The sequence below is a fragment of the Lagenorhynchus albirostris genome, chromosome 6 (assembly GCF_949774975.1).
Source record: "Lagenorhynchus albirostris chromosome 6, mLagAlb1.1, whole genome shotgun sequence".
NCBI lineage: Eukaryota > Metazoa > Chordata > Mammalia > Artiodactyla > Delphinidae > Lagenorhynchus > Lagenorhynchus albirostris.
Window position 1 is genome coordinate 60,000,665 of NC_083100.1, and position 20,518 is coordinate 60,021,182.

At 39.2% G+C, this 20,518-nt stretch overlaps 1 protein-coding gene across 1 annotated transcript in view; it reads right to left on the reverse strand.

Moving 5' to 3' along the window:
• Positions 1-2,537: 2,537 nt before the first annotated feature.
• The window catches only part of PDK1 (pyruvate dehydrogenase kinase 1), a 33,756-nt gene continuing 15,775 nt past the window's right edge, over positions 2,538-20,518 (reverse strand). The window contains exons 9-12 of the mRNA XM_060152637.1: positions 10,849-10,959; positions 7,328-7,441; positions 4,940-5,215; positions 2,538-4,081 (exon numbers count right to left, since the gene is read on the reverse strand). Coding sequence (XP_060008620.1) covers positions 5,075-5,215; positions 7,328-7,441; positions 10,849-10,959 — 366 coding nt within the window. The 3' untranslated portion in view covers positions 2,538-4,081; positions 4,940-5,074. The remainder of the gene's footprint in view (positions 4,082-4,939; positions 5,216-7,327; positions 7,442-10,848; positions 10,960-20,518) is intronic.

Here is a 20,518-nt window from a genome sequence, read left to right on the forward strand (position 1 = left end):
TTAGAGTTTCTAGTTCCATGTTACAGTGATCTGCATTTCTATCGATACTCTTTCTTAATTCCTTCAGCATTTTTATTACCTCCTTTTTGAACTCAGGGTCTAGTAGACTGAAGTCTGTTTCATTAATTCTTTCAGGAGATTTCTCGTGTTCTTTTAATTGGGAGTAGTTCCTCTTTTTCATTTACTTAACTGTTTCTCCTAAAATCAGAGACAGAGAAAGTTATCTACTGTGGTCTGGAAGGGGTGTTTTTATGTGGGAACATCCCTGGGTAAGACTGTGAGTCCAATATTTTTGGTGCAAGGGCTGGTTTTGGTATGGAGGCCAGTCACGTATTTCCTTAAGGCCATTATTCCCTTGATAGTGGGTGTGATTGGTGTTGTGGTGTCCAGAGCCTTCACTTGGGCCTCCTCTTTGCTCTGAGGCTCCCTGTCAGGGATCGGGTTTGCTGCCTGGTTGTTGGGAGTAGAAGCCTTGAGGATCAGGTTTGATAAGGCTTCATCACCCTGAAGTGTGTGCTGTGTCTCAAAGGAGATGATCGCTGAAGCAAGTGAGGCCCCTGTGGTCACAGCAAACCTATGTGCTGCCCATGCAGGTACGTTCAGTTCTGCCTGGAAGCAGCCCAAGGTCGCGTCGCTTTCTCCGTTACGTTCATCCCAGACCTAGTACTAGGCTGTAGTATGGGGTGGGCTGGTGCTGTTGCTGCAGGAATGGAGGTGTTTGTGCTGCTGCCTGGGACTTGGGCTGCCTCCATGACAGGCCTCTCCCAGGACCTGTCCGCCCTAGATCTGGCCCCAGGTTACAGTGTGGGGTGGGTGGAACTGGAGAGCTCCCACGGGGAAACAAACTGCTGTGTATTCCTCGCCAGGGACTGTCTGCACAGAGAGATGCGTCTCTGTGGCACCACTGTGTGTGTGTGCTGGCAGTGGGTTCCAATGCTGGACCTGTGCCCCGCTGTTCACGTGCTGACAATGAGCTCTGAGATTTGGCCTAGACCATACCCCAGGCCCTCCAGGCTGTCTCCATGCAGTTAGACAGAGTCCTATCCCAGGGCCTATCTGCCCGAGATTCAGCATCTTCCCACTGTGCGTTCTAGCAGCCCTGCTCTGCACGCCTTTGGGACTGGGAAGGGCAGGAGGTGGCAGCTGTCAGTACTGGTCTCCCTCCGCCCTGATTGCTAGGTAAGTCAGCATGCACACACTCCCTGCAATCAGAGTCCAGGCCACTCCAGCCTCTCCCAGCAGACCTCCCAGCAGGCAAGGGGGCTCCCCAGAGTGAGAGCCTGCCCGTGGGGACCTTTCCTCCTTCACAGATCCCTCCCAGGGGTGCTGGTCCCATCCTGATGCCTTTTTTTTATGTGTTTGGTCCTACCCAATTACATGGAAAATCTTTTCTGCAGCTTTAGTTGTGTAAGAGATCTTCTGCCAGTTTCCAGTTGGTTTTATGTGTGAATTGTTCCACATGCAGGTGTATTTTTGATGTGTTTATGGCGGTAGGTGAGCTCCACATCCTCCTACTCCACCATCTTGATCCTCCTTCCCCCAAATGGTTTTATATCTATAATAGTATAGAATCTCATGGCCACCCAACTTTATGGTCATCTCATGTCATAAATTTGAAAAAGCTGGCAGTCTTGTCTCTCGCTATTAAAAGCCTATGGTTAATGACTGCTGAAGAAACGTGAAGAGTGGGTAGTATATACCTAATTATTTCCAAACGTGTAAACAGAACAAAAGGTGCAGTAATTTAAGAAAGCCAGGACTAAGCAAACCAGCAGTGCGTTCTTTTTTGCCATACATAAAATACTTCACGCCACATTTTTTCCAAGTGCATTCAGTTTGACTATAAGAAAATTTAATTTTGGGGGCCAGAAGTTAATCATATACAGTATTTGCAAACCAGCTTAACTCAACCCTGATTACTCATCTGTTTAAAACTTCACATTTATGGCACAGCAATTGAAGATGCAAACAAATTGGTTGATTTTTTTTTTTTTTGGCTTCCTTTCTGATTGGCTGTTCACAAGGCCAAAAAGGGACCCTAACACTAGTAGTCTGTTTCCCTGGTTCTTTACCTATGCAGTCCTTTTATGGAACTTGTTGGCTTTAATAATGAAGGGAAGATTGATGGCCATATCCCATTCATCAGGAACAGGACAGGAACCTGTCTTTGACTAGAGGAGTTTAATTTTGACTTTCGGCTGGTACAAGCACATAGTAATGCTGGTTAAATTAAGGCTTTTCCTAATATTACTTATATTGTGAAAAGTTATTCAAAGAGTATACTAACATAACCTCTTGAAAATCACATAAGAGAAGATGTTCATTTATGCAGTAAGTCAGTCATCTGTGGCTGTTTGGATAATGAAAATCTAGCATAACTCAAACCATACAAACGACTGCCTGCTTTGGCGATTAGAATATACACGGTGGAAATCTAAACACTTCCTCTACCAAGCATAGTGAGGTGCACTGTGAGCCACGTAGCTTCGACTTTTTGAATGTTTACAGAAAGCTGACCCTTGATGATGAAAGAGACCTTTATTTTAAAAAACAATTGGTCAATTTATTTTCAGAGTAAGAGTTGATCCATGTTTTCAGTTTATTGCCATACACAAAACATTTTATAAAATAATAGGGTAGACTGCCACTTCAACATCTTCATGTAAAAACTTCACAGAGCAAGAAAGTGATTACCATTAAGTATGAAGACATCTAAAGCCAGCTAGTACTTTAAGTACAGGGCAGAATACTTTTTGTGATTCTTCCTAAAAAAAATGTTGGCATATTCATTAAATGCCCAGGTTACAAAAATCACTTAGTATCCATTTCTTATCTTTCAGTATGTTTTTAAAATCTACATGGCATCATATTAAATGCTGGTGGGGGAAAATAGTATAAGAATCTAAAAACTTTTCAAGTAGCACAATAATTTAAAACCAACTAAGAGAAAGCATTCCCCCAAATATTTCTGTATGTAACTTTGTGTCCCTTACCACAGTAACAAAGTGAAAAAGCCATTATACCTTAAAAAGAAGCTAAAGGAAAAGATTTCATTCTTCCTTTGAAAATACAATTTCTTAGCTCTTAAATAAAGAGAGAAACTTTAATTTTGTGTGTGGGTGGGTGGATCATTAAGTAAAAATATCAAATTTATGTCAGTTGTACAAACGTCTCATTTAGGAAAGAAAGTGAATACTTTGATTCAAAGGATTCGAAACTATTTCATCATTATAAGAAAAGTGTAATTTTAAGCTAAAAAAACTGTGACACACTGAACTAATATAAATCATCCACTAGCATATCCTATTGTTTATCATAAAATCCATAGTTAAGGAGTAATAGGTAAAAGATCTTTTTCCAACATTTGGTCACATCAGCTAATCAGCCCTGGGCAAACCCCACACACCCCGAGTTTCAGGATCCTCATCTCTTATGTGAGAGTCCTGGGCTAACGGCCCTTTAACATCCCTTCTAATTTACAAATTTGTATAGCACTGTTAAGCTTACATAATCCTTTTGAGAATGAGCTGTTTCAGCTCAATGTATTTACCAGATAAAGTTCCCCATTTAAGTAGTAAAGCTGTTCTTTAAACATTTAAAATCTTACTTTAAAATTTATTTTCAGTGTACTTCCCTGTCACCTTAAAAGATGAGGTAAGACTAACAACTTAGTCTCCTGACTTTCATGGTCTCTTAGACCAGGCGGCTGACAGTGATCAGCAGATACAGCTTGAGCCCTCACGCCAATTCTGGGCAGCTTTGGGCTATACTCTGAGTCTCAAAAACGAAGATGATACCACCTGTTTGGTATCTCTGTCTTAAAGCCTAACAGAGTTATAATATACTGAATATACCAAAAATTTGTACATTATAAATTAACATTCGAATGCAAACATTTGAATGTGATAAGCCCAAGGTGACTTTTTCCTGATAAAGTATAGATATTTTTCATAACATGTTTTTTGTCAATACCTGTGCATTTATGGTTCTAATCCTTTGGTTACCTGACTCTTCTTCTGTAGCCAACTTGTCTCTTGCTTCCAATTATGCTTCTAATTGCACCAGAGTCTAGAAGTCTGACCTTTCAATAGGTGAAAACCAAAATATAAAGATCTGTTATGTTAGCAAATGTGGTATCATCATTACTCACTTTAAAAGCGTGGCTTCCTAACTAGGTGAGGCATCAGACTGGTCTAGGAAGTGTTATAAAAACTGAGATTCCTGGACTCCAGCCACAGAGTCTGATTCTGTCTGGAGTAGGACTCAGAAAAACTTTCTCAAAAGCACCCCCCAGGTAATCTCAACAATCTTTAGTACAGTTTTTGCGACTCACTCTTCTGCCCTCAATTTCTTAAATTCAATTTAGAATTTTAGCAGCTGTTAGGTTTTAGTATAAAAATTTCCCATTGCATTAATCATAAGCATATTCAAAGTAGATTGCCCATGATCTTGGTTTAGTTCCATAGGAAATCAATCATTACAATCCTTTGCAATAAAATTAAAACACGATAAATTAACTTCAGAGTGAAGACAATGCATGTAGATGCTGAAAGGTGGCTGGTTCTACACTTAACAGGGCAACTGTTTACTGCTTTAATTGTAGTCAGTCATGTAAATCTGTAAATCATCTTATTACATCTGTCATTACTAAATAAAGGCTGGCAGAACTCCTCTAAAACAGAAAGATGGCTAACTGACTAATCGATATTAAGGAAATGTTTCTAGCAGACATAAAAGTATTTCTTAAAAAACTACAAAACTACACAGCTTCCTGTAGAAACCCAAAGACTTCTACGCTTCTGAAGTCTACTGTAAAGAGAAAGTTGACCAGAACTACAGTTGTTTAAAAATGTTCAATTAACTGTGAAAATTTAAGTGTAAAATAGGTACAACTTCATCCTTTAGGAGATTTAATGGGCATAAGAGGAATTTAACTTACCACTTATTCTATCTACCCAAACAGTTAACTGTGAAAACGACACATGAAGTATTTGGTATAGTGTAGTTCTGAACACCATCCCTTCCAAATTTAATAAAAAAACACATCTGGATTTTCCAGGGGTCCCAAGTGTGTCTAGGCACTGCGGAATGTCGTCATGTCTTTCGGTTCTCTGCTGGGAACACACCAGTCGTCAGCCTCGTGGTTGGTGTTGTAATGCTTCCAGGCAGCTTTGTTATATACCGGGAGTCTTTCTATTGATTCTGTTGACAGAGCCTGAAAGTCAAAGCAGGACCTAAATCAGGCATTTTTTTGGAATGCATTATTTGAGAAAATCTACAGTGGCCAAAAGGTTACTACAAATTAAACAATACTTCATTGGATTTGTATTTTATCAAACATAAGACCATCTACATACATTTTAAAATAGAGCACATCTTTGAAACGTGTTATTTACTAAGCCCATGGCAACTGCTTGATGTGCATGTTGAGTTTATTGCTTGCAGTAATTCTCCAGCCAGCCTGGGAGCTGCTGGATTGAAGTTTGACACACGTGTGACAGACATGCTTATAAAACATGACAAACAGAAGTTGGTTAACTGAAAAAGTCAGTTAAGTGTAAAAGCATAAAAATTCACATATGTACCTTAACATATGTAATTGTACAATCACTTAATGAAATCTGGGTTTGATCCTGTGTCTTCTCCTACATTAAAGTCACACTAATTTTAGTTACAGCATGATTTCTGTACATGATTTCTGCATCATGCATAGCTGACCCTCTGTATCACCCCCCCACCCCCGCATGCATACCAAAGTCTGCCCATGCTCAAGTCGCTTATATAAAATGCTGTAGTATCTATGTATAACCTTTAAATATCCTCCTGTATACTTTAAATCATCTCTAGATTAATTATAATAGCTAATACAATGTAAATGCTATACAAATGTGACGTAGATATTATGTAAATAGTTGCTGACGTGCAGCAAATTCAAGTTCTGCTTTTTGCAACTTTCTGGAATTCCTTTTTTCTTCGAATATTTTTTAGTCGTGTTCGGATCTATGGATATGGAACCCAGGGATACAGAGGGCTGATTGTAATTTCATGTTTCCAACATATTATCACAATTAATTCACCGTTCTATTTCAGCTTCCTGTGTATCACTGAGATAAACTATGTTCCTCATTATCTTCAAATTAGGATATTTTGGTAGGATTTCAACCTTAAGCCACAGGTATTCCCCAAGATGTAGAAAATATTGAACTGGAAGTTTCATTCCAATAATAGGAAGGAAGGACCTTAATTATTCTATAAGACTTCATGTATTCTATTTTTTTCCAAAATGGAGCTAGAGACCTTTCACCTATACATCATATTCTCTTTATGCTGGAACTCCTTGATCTATAGACTCAAACAAAAATGTTACATTTGATGATAAAAAGGGCATCATGAAGGCAATGTTTTTAAGTTCCTCACAATTGAGATGGTTTAAAAAAAGATAATTATCTTGAAAGAACTTAACCTTTTCAGACAATTTTTACTTTTTCTAATGTAAAGTCTTTAGCATTTCCTATAAAATAGGTGCCATCTAGTGGCCAGAACAAGAAACTAGCGTCGCTAAAAAATTAGGTACCAACAGCCCACCGCTGAACTAACCCAGGGCTTTCTATCCCTGTAATTTATACTGATTTGTCAGATAAACACAGGGAACAACCCAGGCAAGTCTGTTTCCACCAGGTGAGCTATGTGCTTACCAAGAGTCACCTGTAATTGTTTCTAAATCTGTTAATATACTTAAATCTGTCATTGTAATTTAATCTAAGTATTGCTTTTAACAAAGCACAAAAAATGGGCGGGGGGGGGTTCTTTGAAAACTAAGATGAATGTTTCATAAAGACTCATGAAGGAAAGCCACATAAAAATTGCTGTCAAATCAGAAGACAACTGTAAGGAAATGCATAATAATCAACAAGGATTATGCACTTGGCTATTTCTTTGATTAAAGAAACCAAAACAAGGTATTGTAAGTATAGCTTCTGCAAGAAAGACAATTGAAACTTCAATCTGCAGACCCATATGCAAATGAAAGGCCTCAGCAAGTACATCAAAAGGCTGGTGAATCAATGTCAATTCATGTGTCTTATCTTACAAATTTAATTTTAACATAAGTTTTTGAAGCCCCACTTTAACCCAGTTTTTTTTCTATTAACAAAGCCCTGATCATTATAGTCAAGCGTTTCTTACCCACAGTCAAAGAGATCATTTGTCAAAGCAGAGGAGATCCTTGTTATAATAGCACGAGGTAGAAGAAAATTTCATTACAGTTAAATGCTGGCATCTTATAATCAAAGAAATATCATTAAGTCCAGAAGACTATAGTCATTACCTTAATGTAGATAACTGCATCTGTCCCATAGCCCTCTAGGGAATACAGCTTTAGGTCTCCTTGGAAGTACTGTGCATAAAGGCGTGATATGGGCAATCCGTAACCAAAACCAGCCTGTTTGATGAGAAAAATGAAATTCTATTCGGAAAGCCACACACTGAAATACTTCTCTAATTAAAATAAACGTTATTGGAGTATCCCAGAGCTATCAGAGCCCGCATCTAAAAGATCAGTTAATACTTAAGTATTAAAAATGATCAAGCTGCAGCCCAGTTGAGTACTGCATTAGACGGCTTCCCTCTGGTCATTTAAAATTCCTCATTCGTCTTATTTGTATAAAATGACCTGTGGGGGTCTAGAAGAAGCACGTTTCTCTTCTTTCTTGCCCTGCTCCAGAGCATCCCAATATCGCTTTCGGTGATACTACATAAAACATGGCCTCTCTCGGGAGCAAGGGTAGAAAGAGCCTGGTGGCAGCCTAACAGATATATGTCATGGCCTCATACCATGAACTGCAGCCCGTGTTCTGAACCTGAAGAGATCCCTAATAGTTCTCTTTTAATTCTCACTGACAGGTCACTTACCCTGCTTAAAGATCTTTGAAGCACCCCAAAACCCTCCCCACCCCCATCATCCAGACCCACTGCCTAAAAATCCAAGCTTCTAAAAAAGAGCTTTCAAGACTAAGATCAGGTCTGTCCACCCACTTTCCAGTCCAGCTGAAGTAAATCTCCTCCTTAGTCCCTCAAACAGATCATGTTATTTTTTCACATCTGTGTCTGTTCATTCTGTTCCCAGTATCTGGAATGGCCATCTTTACCTGGATAAATCCTACCAATTCTTTAATACAAAGAAGAACATTTGGATAAATGTAAAAAAGGGTCTTATCACCAACTCAGATGTTCAATGACATTCCATATAGTACTTCAGTAAAGAGTGTATGTGGATTCAGGAATCTGCTATTAACAAATCCAGGCTCTGGCCTTATCTACCTCTATCATTTATTACTTGATTTTTTTAAACCAGAGTTTCTGTTTACCCCTCCAAATCAACTATCCATTCTCCACATTTCTCCTTGCCCTGGGAGGCTGACCTGAACAGATGTCAGTGGATTTCTGTGCCCTCTGGTTCCAGTAGGTCTAGCCAATGGGGAACCCAGTAGGAGTTCCAAGGGAGTCAAGTCAGGGTATTCATCCCCTGCTTCTTTCTCACTGAGGTTGCTTCCCCTGGGCAGGCTGGGTCCCTGGAGAGTAAGCAGCTGCTCTGCAACTTTCCCTTCTGGGTTCTGCTAACTTCTCCTTCTCCCCTTGAGTCAGGGTGGTGACAGCTCTGCTGCTCCTAGCCAGGATTCCTGTGCTGTCCCACCCCTATTTCTATAATTTGTCTCTTCGTAGATAAGCCTTCCTTGGATTATAATTATAATTATCTCTTTCCAGGTGGGGCCCTGATTGACACATTAAGTGGCTCTAGAAATGGCCCCAAGAAAACTGCATGAGCAGGTGGCTCAGGATCCCATGGTACCCGATCTACTTTATCACTGCCTCTCCCTGAACCTACCACACCTGTGGACCCATCAGGCTTCCCCTGTAAGTAGTTAACATAAAAGTAAAACAGCATGGGCCTGGTCCACTGCTGGATCTACACAGTGTCCCACACCAGCCAAAGTGGACTGCCTTTTCACTACAGCCTCTCTCAGGGCCGGGCCTGAAAGACAGGAGTGAAAGCAAATCCTACCAGTGGGTGGAATTCAAAGTGGAACACCTGCATGGACCATGGGCAGTGGCAAATGGGCTGGCTGGTCAGAGACTTGGAAAGAACAAAACTGGATTAACAGAGAAGGTCTGGAAGAGGGAAATGTGGACAGTCCTCTCTGAACAGGCTTACAGCATGAAGACATTCCATCCATGTAGATGCCCACCGGAAGGCATCACGTGGAGGAAGCTCTCAGTAATCAGGTATGACCTGATGACCACTCCTGTGGAGGTCAAGCAGCCTTTCCCCAGCTGCGCCAGTGCTTGCCTACTGGGTCCACTTACAAAGGGGTCATGACATCAGGAATGAGGCTATGTAAAAGCTTAACAATAGGCTTACCCTCGGTAAGGCTGTGTAGGTGTAGGGGCAGCCTGCGCCACATCAAGCCTCCTGTTTTCTTAAAAATTCAAGTAAATTTTGCATCCTAAACAAACACTTACATGGCATTTACTGTGTGCCAGGTACTATAAAAAGCATTTTAGATATATTAACTCAATCTTTATAATAATTCGATTTTTTTTTTTTTTTTTTGGCCACACCACGCTGCATGTAGGATTTTAGTTCCCCAATCAGGGATCAAACCCGTACCCCCTGCAGTGGAAGCACGGAGTCTTAACTATTGGACCACCAGGGAAGTCCATAATTCGAAATTTAAAGCTGGGGGAACTATGGTATTGAAAGGTCAAAAATATTCCCAAGGCTACACAGCTAGGATGTAGTAGAGCTGAGAATGGACCAGACAGTTTAGATTCAGAGTCTGGACTAGTACACTATGCTGCTCTCCACAAAAATTCTACAATGTCTGTTCACTACAAAAGCAGCATATCCCTTTTCTCCACTTCTTAGAGTAAAATCAGAATCTAAGAAGATACTGGTGTTTATCTGACCTTTTCTGTCCCACGGCACATGGATGCCTACCCATATCTCAACTTGAAAAGCACATTCCTAGGGCAATCATTTTAAAAGTTTGGTAAGACATGAACTGTATTACAGTTGTAGCTACAGAATCTGTGCTGTGTAAGTAGAATGTGCTGTGCAATTAGAATGAAGTCCTTTTAGTAACTTCCTAGGAAAGAGTCTAAAATAGACCCATCTTATACTGTTTTTAATCACATTACAGTATAACTCCAGTGCATATGCCAGAGAACCTTCAAAGCCCGGAAGAACAAGAGTTTTTCCAGAATTACAGGTAAGAGATTTGGCAAAGTGCTCTTCTGGGTGTTGGAGGACCATGAATGAGTCCATTCAAAAGCTAACCTTATTAAAACTTGAACATAGGTGACTATGATCAGTTAAAAAACCTATTAACGCCATTATCATTTGAGCCATTTTCAGGTTGGCAAATAAACTGATCAGAGCTCTAGTCATACTTCTCAGTCTCAAACATGTAATCTTTCTAATTACAAGTACTTGAGGGGAAAAAAACCCCAAACACTGAAGATTAAACCAAGTACTAGTAAAGCTGGTAATTTAGGCTTCACATTAGAGATAGTATATCAAAATGTGGTTTACCACATGGAAACTACTGACACACCACTATTAACCTTGGCAACAAGAACTCTAAAACCATATTCCTTGTCCTATGCTCTTATCATTTTAAAAAAGAGCATTTTTAAAACTACAAATTTAGAGGAAAGTGGGGTTTTTCCCCCCTAATAGCTTCATTTCGTCCTTGTGGTGAAACCTACACAATGGCTTAACTGATTTATGTGGTAAATTATTTTATGACTAGTCACAAAAACCTGCTTCACAATTTCTTGATCACATACCAAGGGCACTGCTCGGGACGTCTCAACACGAGGCCGGGGTGCAGTTGAATACATGTAGTTGAAGAGTCGGTCAATTTTCCTCAGAGGAACACCACCTCCTCGGTCACTCATCTAAGGTAATAAAGGATCATGGCCTGTCACCAAGTCCAAGAAACAGCAAAATACCAACACATGCTGTGTCACCATTTAACTGCTGGCTGAAAAGCTCTGCTTTCCAAAATGAATACCACGTGATACAAGTTGCGAATGTAAACATTTCCATCACTGCTGGACTTAACCCCTCTAATATGTAGAATTCTAAGACATAAGGAACTCCACTGTAATACAAATTTCAATGCTGTGGCTTTGTGTAATTATTGCAGTCACACTAATGATGCAGTACAGCACACAATGGGGCAAAGGCTTAGCTTATCTTGGATGTAACAATAAATTTGTAATTCCTTTCTAACAGGCAGTTTGGCAACCAGATGAAACATGCATGTACCCTTTGACACAACGTTTATCCTGAGAAAATAATCCGAAAAGCATGCTAAGTACGTATGAGAATGTCCATGACGGTACTGTGTAAAACAGCTAAAACTGGATTACCACCTCAATAGGGGGCTATTTAAGTAAACTAACATACATTCTAAACAGAATACTATTTCGCCACTAAATATTAGGTAGAACTGTATGTACTGGCATGAGAGGCTCATAAAATATTGTTAAGTAGCAAAAAAAAAATGGAGAAGCATTTATGACATTCTAATTCTGCAAAAATTATAAAGAAGTCTAATGAAATATAATTGTCAATGGAATTATGAGTGACTTTCTTCTTTTGGGGTTTTAGTTTCTTAATTTTTTCCCACAATTACCTCTGTTATGGAAATAAAAGTATAATTTCCATTTTCAGGGAGGAAAAAAACAGAACCATTTCATTGTGTTTTAGAGTCTCATCTACAAGTAATTTCACAGCACAGTCTCCCAGACAACTCTGTGGTGAGTTATAAAGGACACAATTCTTTACATTGTTCTTATGTCATTTTCCAACTCAAATCATATGGTAGATTGAATTTAGTGATTTATTTAGATTGTCTTCATTGTTTTCCTTCAGTTAACATGGACTTTTTTCCTAGCTATCGTACAGCTTATCTTTTAATCTACTTTAGCCATTTTCCCTTGTCACAAAATCTAAATTGATTCTATCTATAATATTAACATGGTTGTGATATACAAACCTGCTTTTAACATGTGTATAGATATACAGATAAAAACTGTATGGAATGATATGTATTAAAAAGCCAATTTGAATGGCTTACAGCTGAGTTTTTATATAGTCTCTAAAAATATTTATGTGTACATCTATTACTCTCACAATGGAAATTCATAGCTATTTTAATTTTTCAAATACAAATCTGCTTTGAAATATCATTTGAAGACTGGCCTCTGATGTCTATAATTAGATAACTACAGTATAAAAATATACAAGCACTTTATTAAGAACTTATATATGTAGCATTATGCTTGAAATTGTTCTTGGCTATGAATTCAAGCCCTGTGAAGAGATTTATTTTAGTAAGATGAATGAAGGGCTCTGGGTATTTTCTGAGATCCATCAATTTGTTAATTATTCATCCTTTAATTTAATGCTCTGCTGCACATTTACTGGTAACATGAGTCAAGTGTGGTTCTATAAATATTAAGTAAACAACACATTAGATACTAAGATAAAAAGGTACACTTCAATAAATATTTCCTGATTTTCCTTAACCTTTTGGTCAGAAACACTACAGCAATCCAGCAGGTATGAAACAAGAAGTGATTTCTAGCCGTAGGGTAGTATGATAAAAGCAGAGTGGAAAAGAAAGGCCAGGGGTGACTCTGAGAAGTGTCGTCTCATTAGAGGTGGAGGGGTAATCTAAGCCATGGAAATATAGTTAAAAATTGATAAAGGTAACTGCTTTTGCTTTGCAGCCAAAAATACAATAAACTGGAACCAGTACATTTTTGAAGTGGTCAAAAGAGTTTCCAAGAGAATTGTAACAGGTATTATAACAGAACCTGAGTTCTTTGGGAAAAAGGGACAGAGGGAATAACGGAGAGACAGACAGACATGTTTGGTCTGCATATATTTAAGACAAGAAGAATGGCACTCTGATGACAAATATATTGCGAAAGAGATGTGAAAATTGAAAAACTCTAAAGATTATTTGAAGAAAAAAATCAAGAATCATAGAAACATAAGCCTACATCAAGGAAAAGGAAAGAGATTGTGAAAGAGAAGGGCAGTGTAGAGTCATGTCAACAGGAAGGCAGAGGAAGAGAAGTTTGCCAATTACTTTGAAAATTTTCTCCTCAGCGCATGAAATCACCACCTCTCAATGTCATCTGAGACCTGCCATCCCTAAAGTCCTGTTTCCCATAACACTAGGCTCCCTGGTCTAATATATGTGGATTTTCGGGTCCACGGGAAATGAACCACTACTAACTTGATGACAGTTCTGAAGGCAGGAAATTTACTAATCCTGAATTCACCCATAGCTCCTGAAGTTTCTTAGTCAACAGCTTTTTAACGTCCGGTTTGTAAAACTGCCAACAGTGAATGAACCAAGACATTTAAGTTTTAATTTATAAGACGTGGCTATAACACTTATGTTATTTACTGAATATAGACCAAACACCAAATCTGAAACAGTAGCTAGACTTGTAAGTCAGAAAAAACCAATTCTTTCGCAGGATTTTTAGCAGAGGGATAAAAAGTAAAAAAAAAAAATGTCAATAATTTCAACAAGCTAAAAGAATGGGGTGCAAAAAAATCCAGGCCTTGATCCTGAAAATTCTAGAGTAAGTGATGGGGATGAAAGCTCTACTGAAGAAAATTAAAGCAAGCATTTAACATGGAAAGCGCTAACAAGAGCAGATGCAGTCATGTGACCTGGATGTGAGGAGAGCCTGATATAGCTAAGGACTTGTACAGAAGCTTCTGGAACAGTCTGTTCAAAACCCTTATAAGCCTTTCTTTTTTTAAACAGCTTTATGGAAATATAATTCACATACCATACTATTCACCCATTTAAAGTATACAACTCAATGGTTTTTAACATACAGGCATACCTGTGAGATATTGTGAGTTCAGGTCCAGATACCACAGTAAAGCAAATATCACAATAAAACGAGTCACTTGAGTTTTCTGGTTTCCCAGTGCCTATAAAATTATGTTTACACTTATCCTGTAGTCCATTAAGTGTGCAACAGTATTATGTCTAAAAAAATGTACATAAACATTAATTTAAAAATATAAAACAAAAAACAATTAGAATATCAAAGATCACTGATCGCTATAATAAACACGATAATGAAAAAGTTTGAAATATTGCAATTACCAAAATGTGACACAAAGAAATGAAGTGAGCAAATGCTGTTCGTAAAATGATGCCCACAGACTTGCTCAACGTAGGGTTGCCACAAACCTTCAGTTTTTTACAATAATGCTGCAAAGTACAATAGAGTGAAGCGCCATAAGACAAGGTATGCCTCCATTCACAGGTATGTACAACCACCACCAGTCAATTTTAGAGTATTTTCATGAAACCACGGGCTCTTTACTGATTACACTCCTAAGCAACCACTAATGTATCTCTTGTCCCTATGTATTTGTCTATTCTGGACTTTTCACATACATTAAATCATAATGGGTGGCCTTTTGTGATTAGTTTCTTTCACTTACCATATTGTTTTCAATGTTGTAGCATCCATGTTGTAGCATGAGCCAATACCTCATTCCCTTTATGGCCAAATAATATTCCATTGTATGGATGTACCACATTTCTGTTGATCTGTTCGTCAGCCGATGAACATCTGGGTTGTTTCTAGATTTTGGCTACTGTGAATAATGTTTCTATGAACACTCATGTATAAGTTTTTGCTTAAATACCTGTTTTTCAAGCTTTTGGGGTATATACCCAGGAGTGGAATTGCTGGGTTATTATGAACCTTTCTTTATACCAGACAGACACAGAGTCCCTAAGCAAAGCCTGTCCCCCAGCACAGAACGAGTCACTGATGAGTGCTGAAGAGCTCAGTGAGCCTTGATCCATACAGTGATGGATGACCATGAGTAATGGAAAGCAGCTGCAGACAAGCATGCTAAAGCACAGGAAACACAAGCAGAAAAAGGGACGAGAAAGACCATGCTGCAGCACAACTGATGCCCCAAAGCGGAAGACATATGGGATTTATTTTGAATCAAACACACCCTAATAAGCAAGTAGCCGACACATAACTAACCAAAAAATAGGCACACGTTAGCATCTGGAATGGAAAAAAGTGACACGTTCACATTACCTTTTCAGCAGAGAATATTCCCATATATTTATTTGTGCCTCATTCTTTTATATGAATAGCCAAGAGGGATAAACAGAAAAAAGGAATTCAGAGGAAACAGTACAGAGAGCTGAAGCATTTTAATTTTTAAAAAAATAACTAATATCACTATCCTCTGAGTGATTAAAAAAAAAAGATGAAACCAGAACAGAATACTACAAAAAAAAGGAATAATAAAAAATAAGTTCCTGGGAAATTTATAATAGAAATAAAATTCAATAGAGGAGTTGGGAATTCAAAGTCAAAGAAATCTCAAAGTAGAATGAAAAGTTCAAGATATAAAAAACAAGAAGAAAAGATAAAAATCAGAGGGCCATTTCACAAAGCCCAACATCTTTGAAATATGACTATCAGAAAGAGAAACAGTAAAGAAAGTATTTCAAAGAAACAGTGGAAATTCTAAAGGACCCAGCTCAATGGGTACAAAAAGGCTCACATCAAGTCACATCATTATGAAATTTCAGAACAGAGCTGAAGATCTTAAAAACTTCAATTAAACAAAGAAAACAACAAAACCTGTCACTTATAACTGGTCACATACACAAAGGAACAGGAATTGGAATAAGCATAAGTCTTCTCAAAAGGAATAGCAGGAGTGACGTCAGCAGAAACAGTGGAGAAAGGACCTCCAAAAAGTCCTCCATCAAAGCACCAAAGCAAAAACGCAAAAATTGTCAGGACTCTGGAAATTAACCAAAGGCTTGTAGCAATCTGGGGAGTATTGACTCAAGAAAAACAACGATGAGCTTTGTGGTATTTTAACTTGGCTTATTCCCACCTCCCATTCCCCCACCCATCAACAACTTGCAACCAGAGTTGCCTGGCAGCCACTGGGAAGACTATCTTTCTCTGACCTGATTCTGTGCTCCCCAGTGCGAAAAAGTCTTCCGTGCACGTACCCCGCATCCTCAAACTTGTCAAAAACACTTAGAAGGTAACTAGTTAATCTGACAGCTGCCTGAGGCAGTCTACAACAGTTAAGGCAAATAATAGGCTACCCAAAAAACTTAGTAGGAAAAGCTAAGGAATGAGATGTCCACAGGGGCTTAGAAAAGCTCAAGGATATCCTGAAATCTAGAAGGTCATGCTCATGCCCAGGGCTATGTTCAGGAAGAACCTAAGAGGGTCCTAATCTTTCACCTCTGACTAACCTTGAGGCTCTGTACAAGCAGAACCTGAAGGTTAATTCAGAGTTGTCAACTGCCTGGCTAAACATTGAAGGTGTGCCCCAATATGCACACGGAGTCTCTTGACAAAGACTGGGAGAAGGCATTTAAAGAAACCTCGGTCCAATCATTAGTTGACCACTAAGCAGAAAGCACACACAACAAAGAATACAGACATTACAGAATTAGTTTTATAATGAAAAGTCACCAAACAAACAACTACCACCAACAACTTTAGGGACCTGGAAAGTAACTGATCTTCAGAGTTGTTGCATCATATATATATTTTTTTACATCACACCCAATTTTCTTTATTAATATCTTACACTAATATGGTACATGTGTCACAATTAAAGAACCAATTAATTGTTCATTAATTGTTACGTGATTATTAACTAAAGTCCACATTTTGTTCACATTATGCCTTTTTTCCATAACAGGACACCCCATTACGTTTGATTGTCAGGTAAATGTCTCCTTAGGCTTCTCTTGGCTGTGATAGTTTCTCAGACTTTCCTTGTTTCTGCTAACCTTTCAGAGTTTTGAGGAGTTCTGGAGAGTATTTCAGAGACCGTCTCTCAGCTGGGATCTGTTTGATGTTTTGCTCATGGCTTGACTGGCGTAAAGGGTTTGGGGAAGGAAGACCACAGAGGTAAAGTGCTCTTCCCATCAGGGGTTCCTACTATCAACATGACTCATATTTTTAATCCATTTACATTTAAGGTAATTATTGATATGTATGTTCCTATTACCATTTTCTTAATTGTTTTGGGTTTGGTATTGAAGGTCTTTTCTTTCTCTTGTGTTTCCTGCCTAGAGAAGTTCCTTTAGCATTTGTTGTAAAGCTGGTTTGGTGGTGCTGAATTCTCGTAGCTTTTGCTTGTCTGTAAAGCTTTTAATTTCTCCATCAAATCTCAATGAGATCCTTGCAGGGTAGAATAATCTTGGTTGTAGGTTTTTCCCTTTTATCACTTTAAATATGTCCTGCCACTCCCTTCTGGCTTGCAGAGTTTCTGCTGAAAGATCAGCTGTTAACCTTATGGGGATTCTGTTGTATGTTATTTGTTGCTTTTCCCTTGCTGCTTTAATATATTTTCTTTGTATTTAATTTTTGATAGTTTGATTAATATGTGTCTTGGTGTTTCTCCTTGGATTTATCCTGTGTGAGACTCTGTGCTTCCTGGACTATTTCGTTTCCCATATCAGGAAAGTTTTCAACCATAATCTCTTCAAATATTTTCTCAGTCATTTCTTTTTCTCTTCTTCTGCAACCCCCATAATTCGAATATTGGTGCATTTAATGTTGTCCCGGAGGTCTCTGAGAGTGTCCTCAATTCTTTTCATTCTTTTTCTTTATTCTGCTCCCTTTCTCTTCTTTGTTTGCACAACTCCTGGGGTTCAGCTTTGGATTTGGCCCTGCCTCTGCATGTAGGTCACCTGAGGGTGTCTGTTCTTCGCTCAGACAGGACAGGGTTAAAGCAGCAGCTGATTAGGGGGCTCTGGCTGGTGGGGAGAGAGGGGTACGAAATGCAGGGCGAGCCTGCAGCGGCAGAGGCCAGCATGACATTGCAACAGCCTGAGGTGCGCCATGTGTTCTCCCGGGGAAGTTGTCCCTGGATCCCGGGACCCTGGCAGTGGCGGGCTGCACAGGCTCCCGGGAGGGGAGGTGTGGATAGTGACCTGTGCTCGCACACAGGCTTCTTGGTGGCGGCAGCAGCAGCCTTAGCGTCTCATGCCCGTCTCTAGTGTCTGCGCTACTAGCTGCGGCTTGCGCCCGTCTCTGGAGCTCGTTTAGGCGGTGCACTGAATCCCCTCTCCTCACACACCCCGAAACAATGGTCTCTTGCCTCTTAGGCAGTTCCAGACTTTTTCCCGGACTCCCTCCTGGCTAGCTGTGGTGCACTAACCCCCTTCAGGCTGTGTTCACACAGCCAACCCCAGTCCTCTCCCTGGGGTCTCACCTCTGAAGCCTGAGCCTCAGCTCCCAGCCCCCACTCACCTCAGCAGGTGATCAGACAAGCCCCTCAGGCTGGTGAGTGCTGGTCAACACCGATCCTCTGTGCAGGAATCTCTCCGCTCTGCCCGCTGCACCCCTATTGCTGTGCTCTATTCCGTGGCTTTGAAGCTCCCCCCGCCCGCCATCCCCCGTTTCTGCCAGTGAAGGGGCTTCCTAGTGTGTGGAAGCTTTTCCTCCTTCACAGCTCCCTGCCCAAGGTGCAGGTCCTGTCCCTATTCTTTTGTCTGTTTTTTTCTTTTTTCTTTTGCCCTATCTAGGTATGTGGGGAGTTTCTTGCCTTTTGCAAAGTCTGAGGTCCTCTGCCACAGCGTTCAGTAGGTGTTCTGTAGTCATTGTTCCACATGTAGATGTATTTCTGATGTATTTGTGGGGAGGAAGGTGAGCTCCACGTGTTACTCCTCTGCCATCTTGAAGGTCTCCATATTATTTTAAATGTCTAATTTTCAACAGAAATTATAAGATATACAAAGAAGGAAGAAAGTGTGTTCTATACACAAGGGTAAAAAAGGAATCAATAGAGACTATACTTGAGGAAACTCAAATTTACTAAACAAAGACTTCAAATCAGCTATTTTAAATATGTTCACAGAACTAAAGGAAATCATTTCTAAAGAAGTAAAGTATGAGGATGATGTCTCACCGAATAAAGAATAGCAATAAAAAATAAAGAAATTATGTAAGAGAACTAAATAGAAATTCTGGAGTTGAGAAGTATAATAACCAAAACAAAAAAATTCACTAGGAGGGCTCAACAGCAGACTTAAACACTTGTAAGAAAGAATCATCAATAGTGATGACACGTCAACTGAAATCATCCCATCTGAGAAACAGAAAAAAAAAAGAAAAAAAAAAGAACAAAGCATCAAAAACACCTGTGGGACTCCATCAAGTGTACTGATGCACATATTGGGAATTCCAGGAAGAAAGAGAGAAAGGGACAAAAGAATATTTGAAGAAATAATAGCTGAAACTTCCTGATTTTGATGAAAAAGATGAAGCTATTCAAACTCCAAGTATAATAAACTCAGAGATCCATACCTGGACAGATTACAGTCAAACTGTCAAAAGCCAAAAAGAAAGAATCTTAAAAGCAGCAAGAAAAATGACTCATCACACACAAAGGATTCTAAAAAGATTAACAGCTGGTTTCTCATCAGAAACCATGAAGGCCAAAAGGCAGTAGGATTAACATATTCAAAGAAATGAATATAGAAAGAAAAAGACTATCAACCAAGAATTCCATAGCCAGTAAAATTATCCTTCAAAAATGAAGGAGAGGGCTTCCCTGGTGGCGCAGTGGTTGAGAGTCCGCCTGCCGATGCAGGGGACACGGGTTCGCGCCCCAGTTCGGGAAGATCCCACATGCCGCGGAGCAGCTAGGCCCGTGAGCCATGGCTGCTGAGCCTGCGCATCCGGAGCCTGTGCTCCGCAACCGGAGAGGCCACAACAGTGAGAGGCCCGTGTACCGCAAAAAAAAAAAATGGAGAAATTGAGACATTCTCAGATAAGCAAAAACTGAGTTCATCATTGGTAGACCTCCCCTATCAAGAAATACTAAAGGGAATCCTTCTCCCTAAAATAAAAGAACAATAGACAGTAAATCAAATCCACATGAATAAATAAAGAGCACCAGGAAAGGTAACCACATAGATAAATATAAAGGATTGTTTAAGCGTATTTTTTTGTTCATAACTTTTTCCTCCTGTATTATTTAAAAGACAACTGCACAGAGCAATAATTATAAATCTGTGTAGATGGACATACAATGTATAAAGATATGTATATGTATATGCCAATAACACCACAAAGGATGGGGAGGGGGAGGGAACAGACCTATACTGGATCAAAGTCTGTGTATACTATTGAAATTAAGTTGGTATATAATCTGAACTAGATTGCTATAAATAAAAATTATAATCTCAGGACAACCACTAAGAAAATAACTCAAATATAATTTAAAAAAACAAGAAGGAAATTAAAATGATAAACTAAAAAGTTATCATTTAAACAAAAAAAGCAGCAGTAATGTTGAAAGAAAGGATAAAGAAAGACAAGATATATAGAAAAAAATGACAAAATGTCAAATGTAAATTCTACATTAACAATTATTATGTTAAGTGTAACT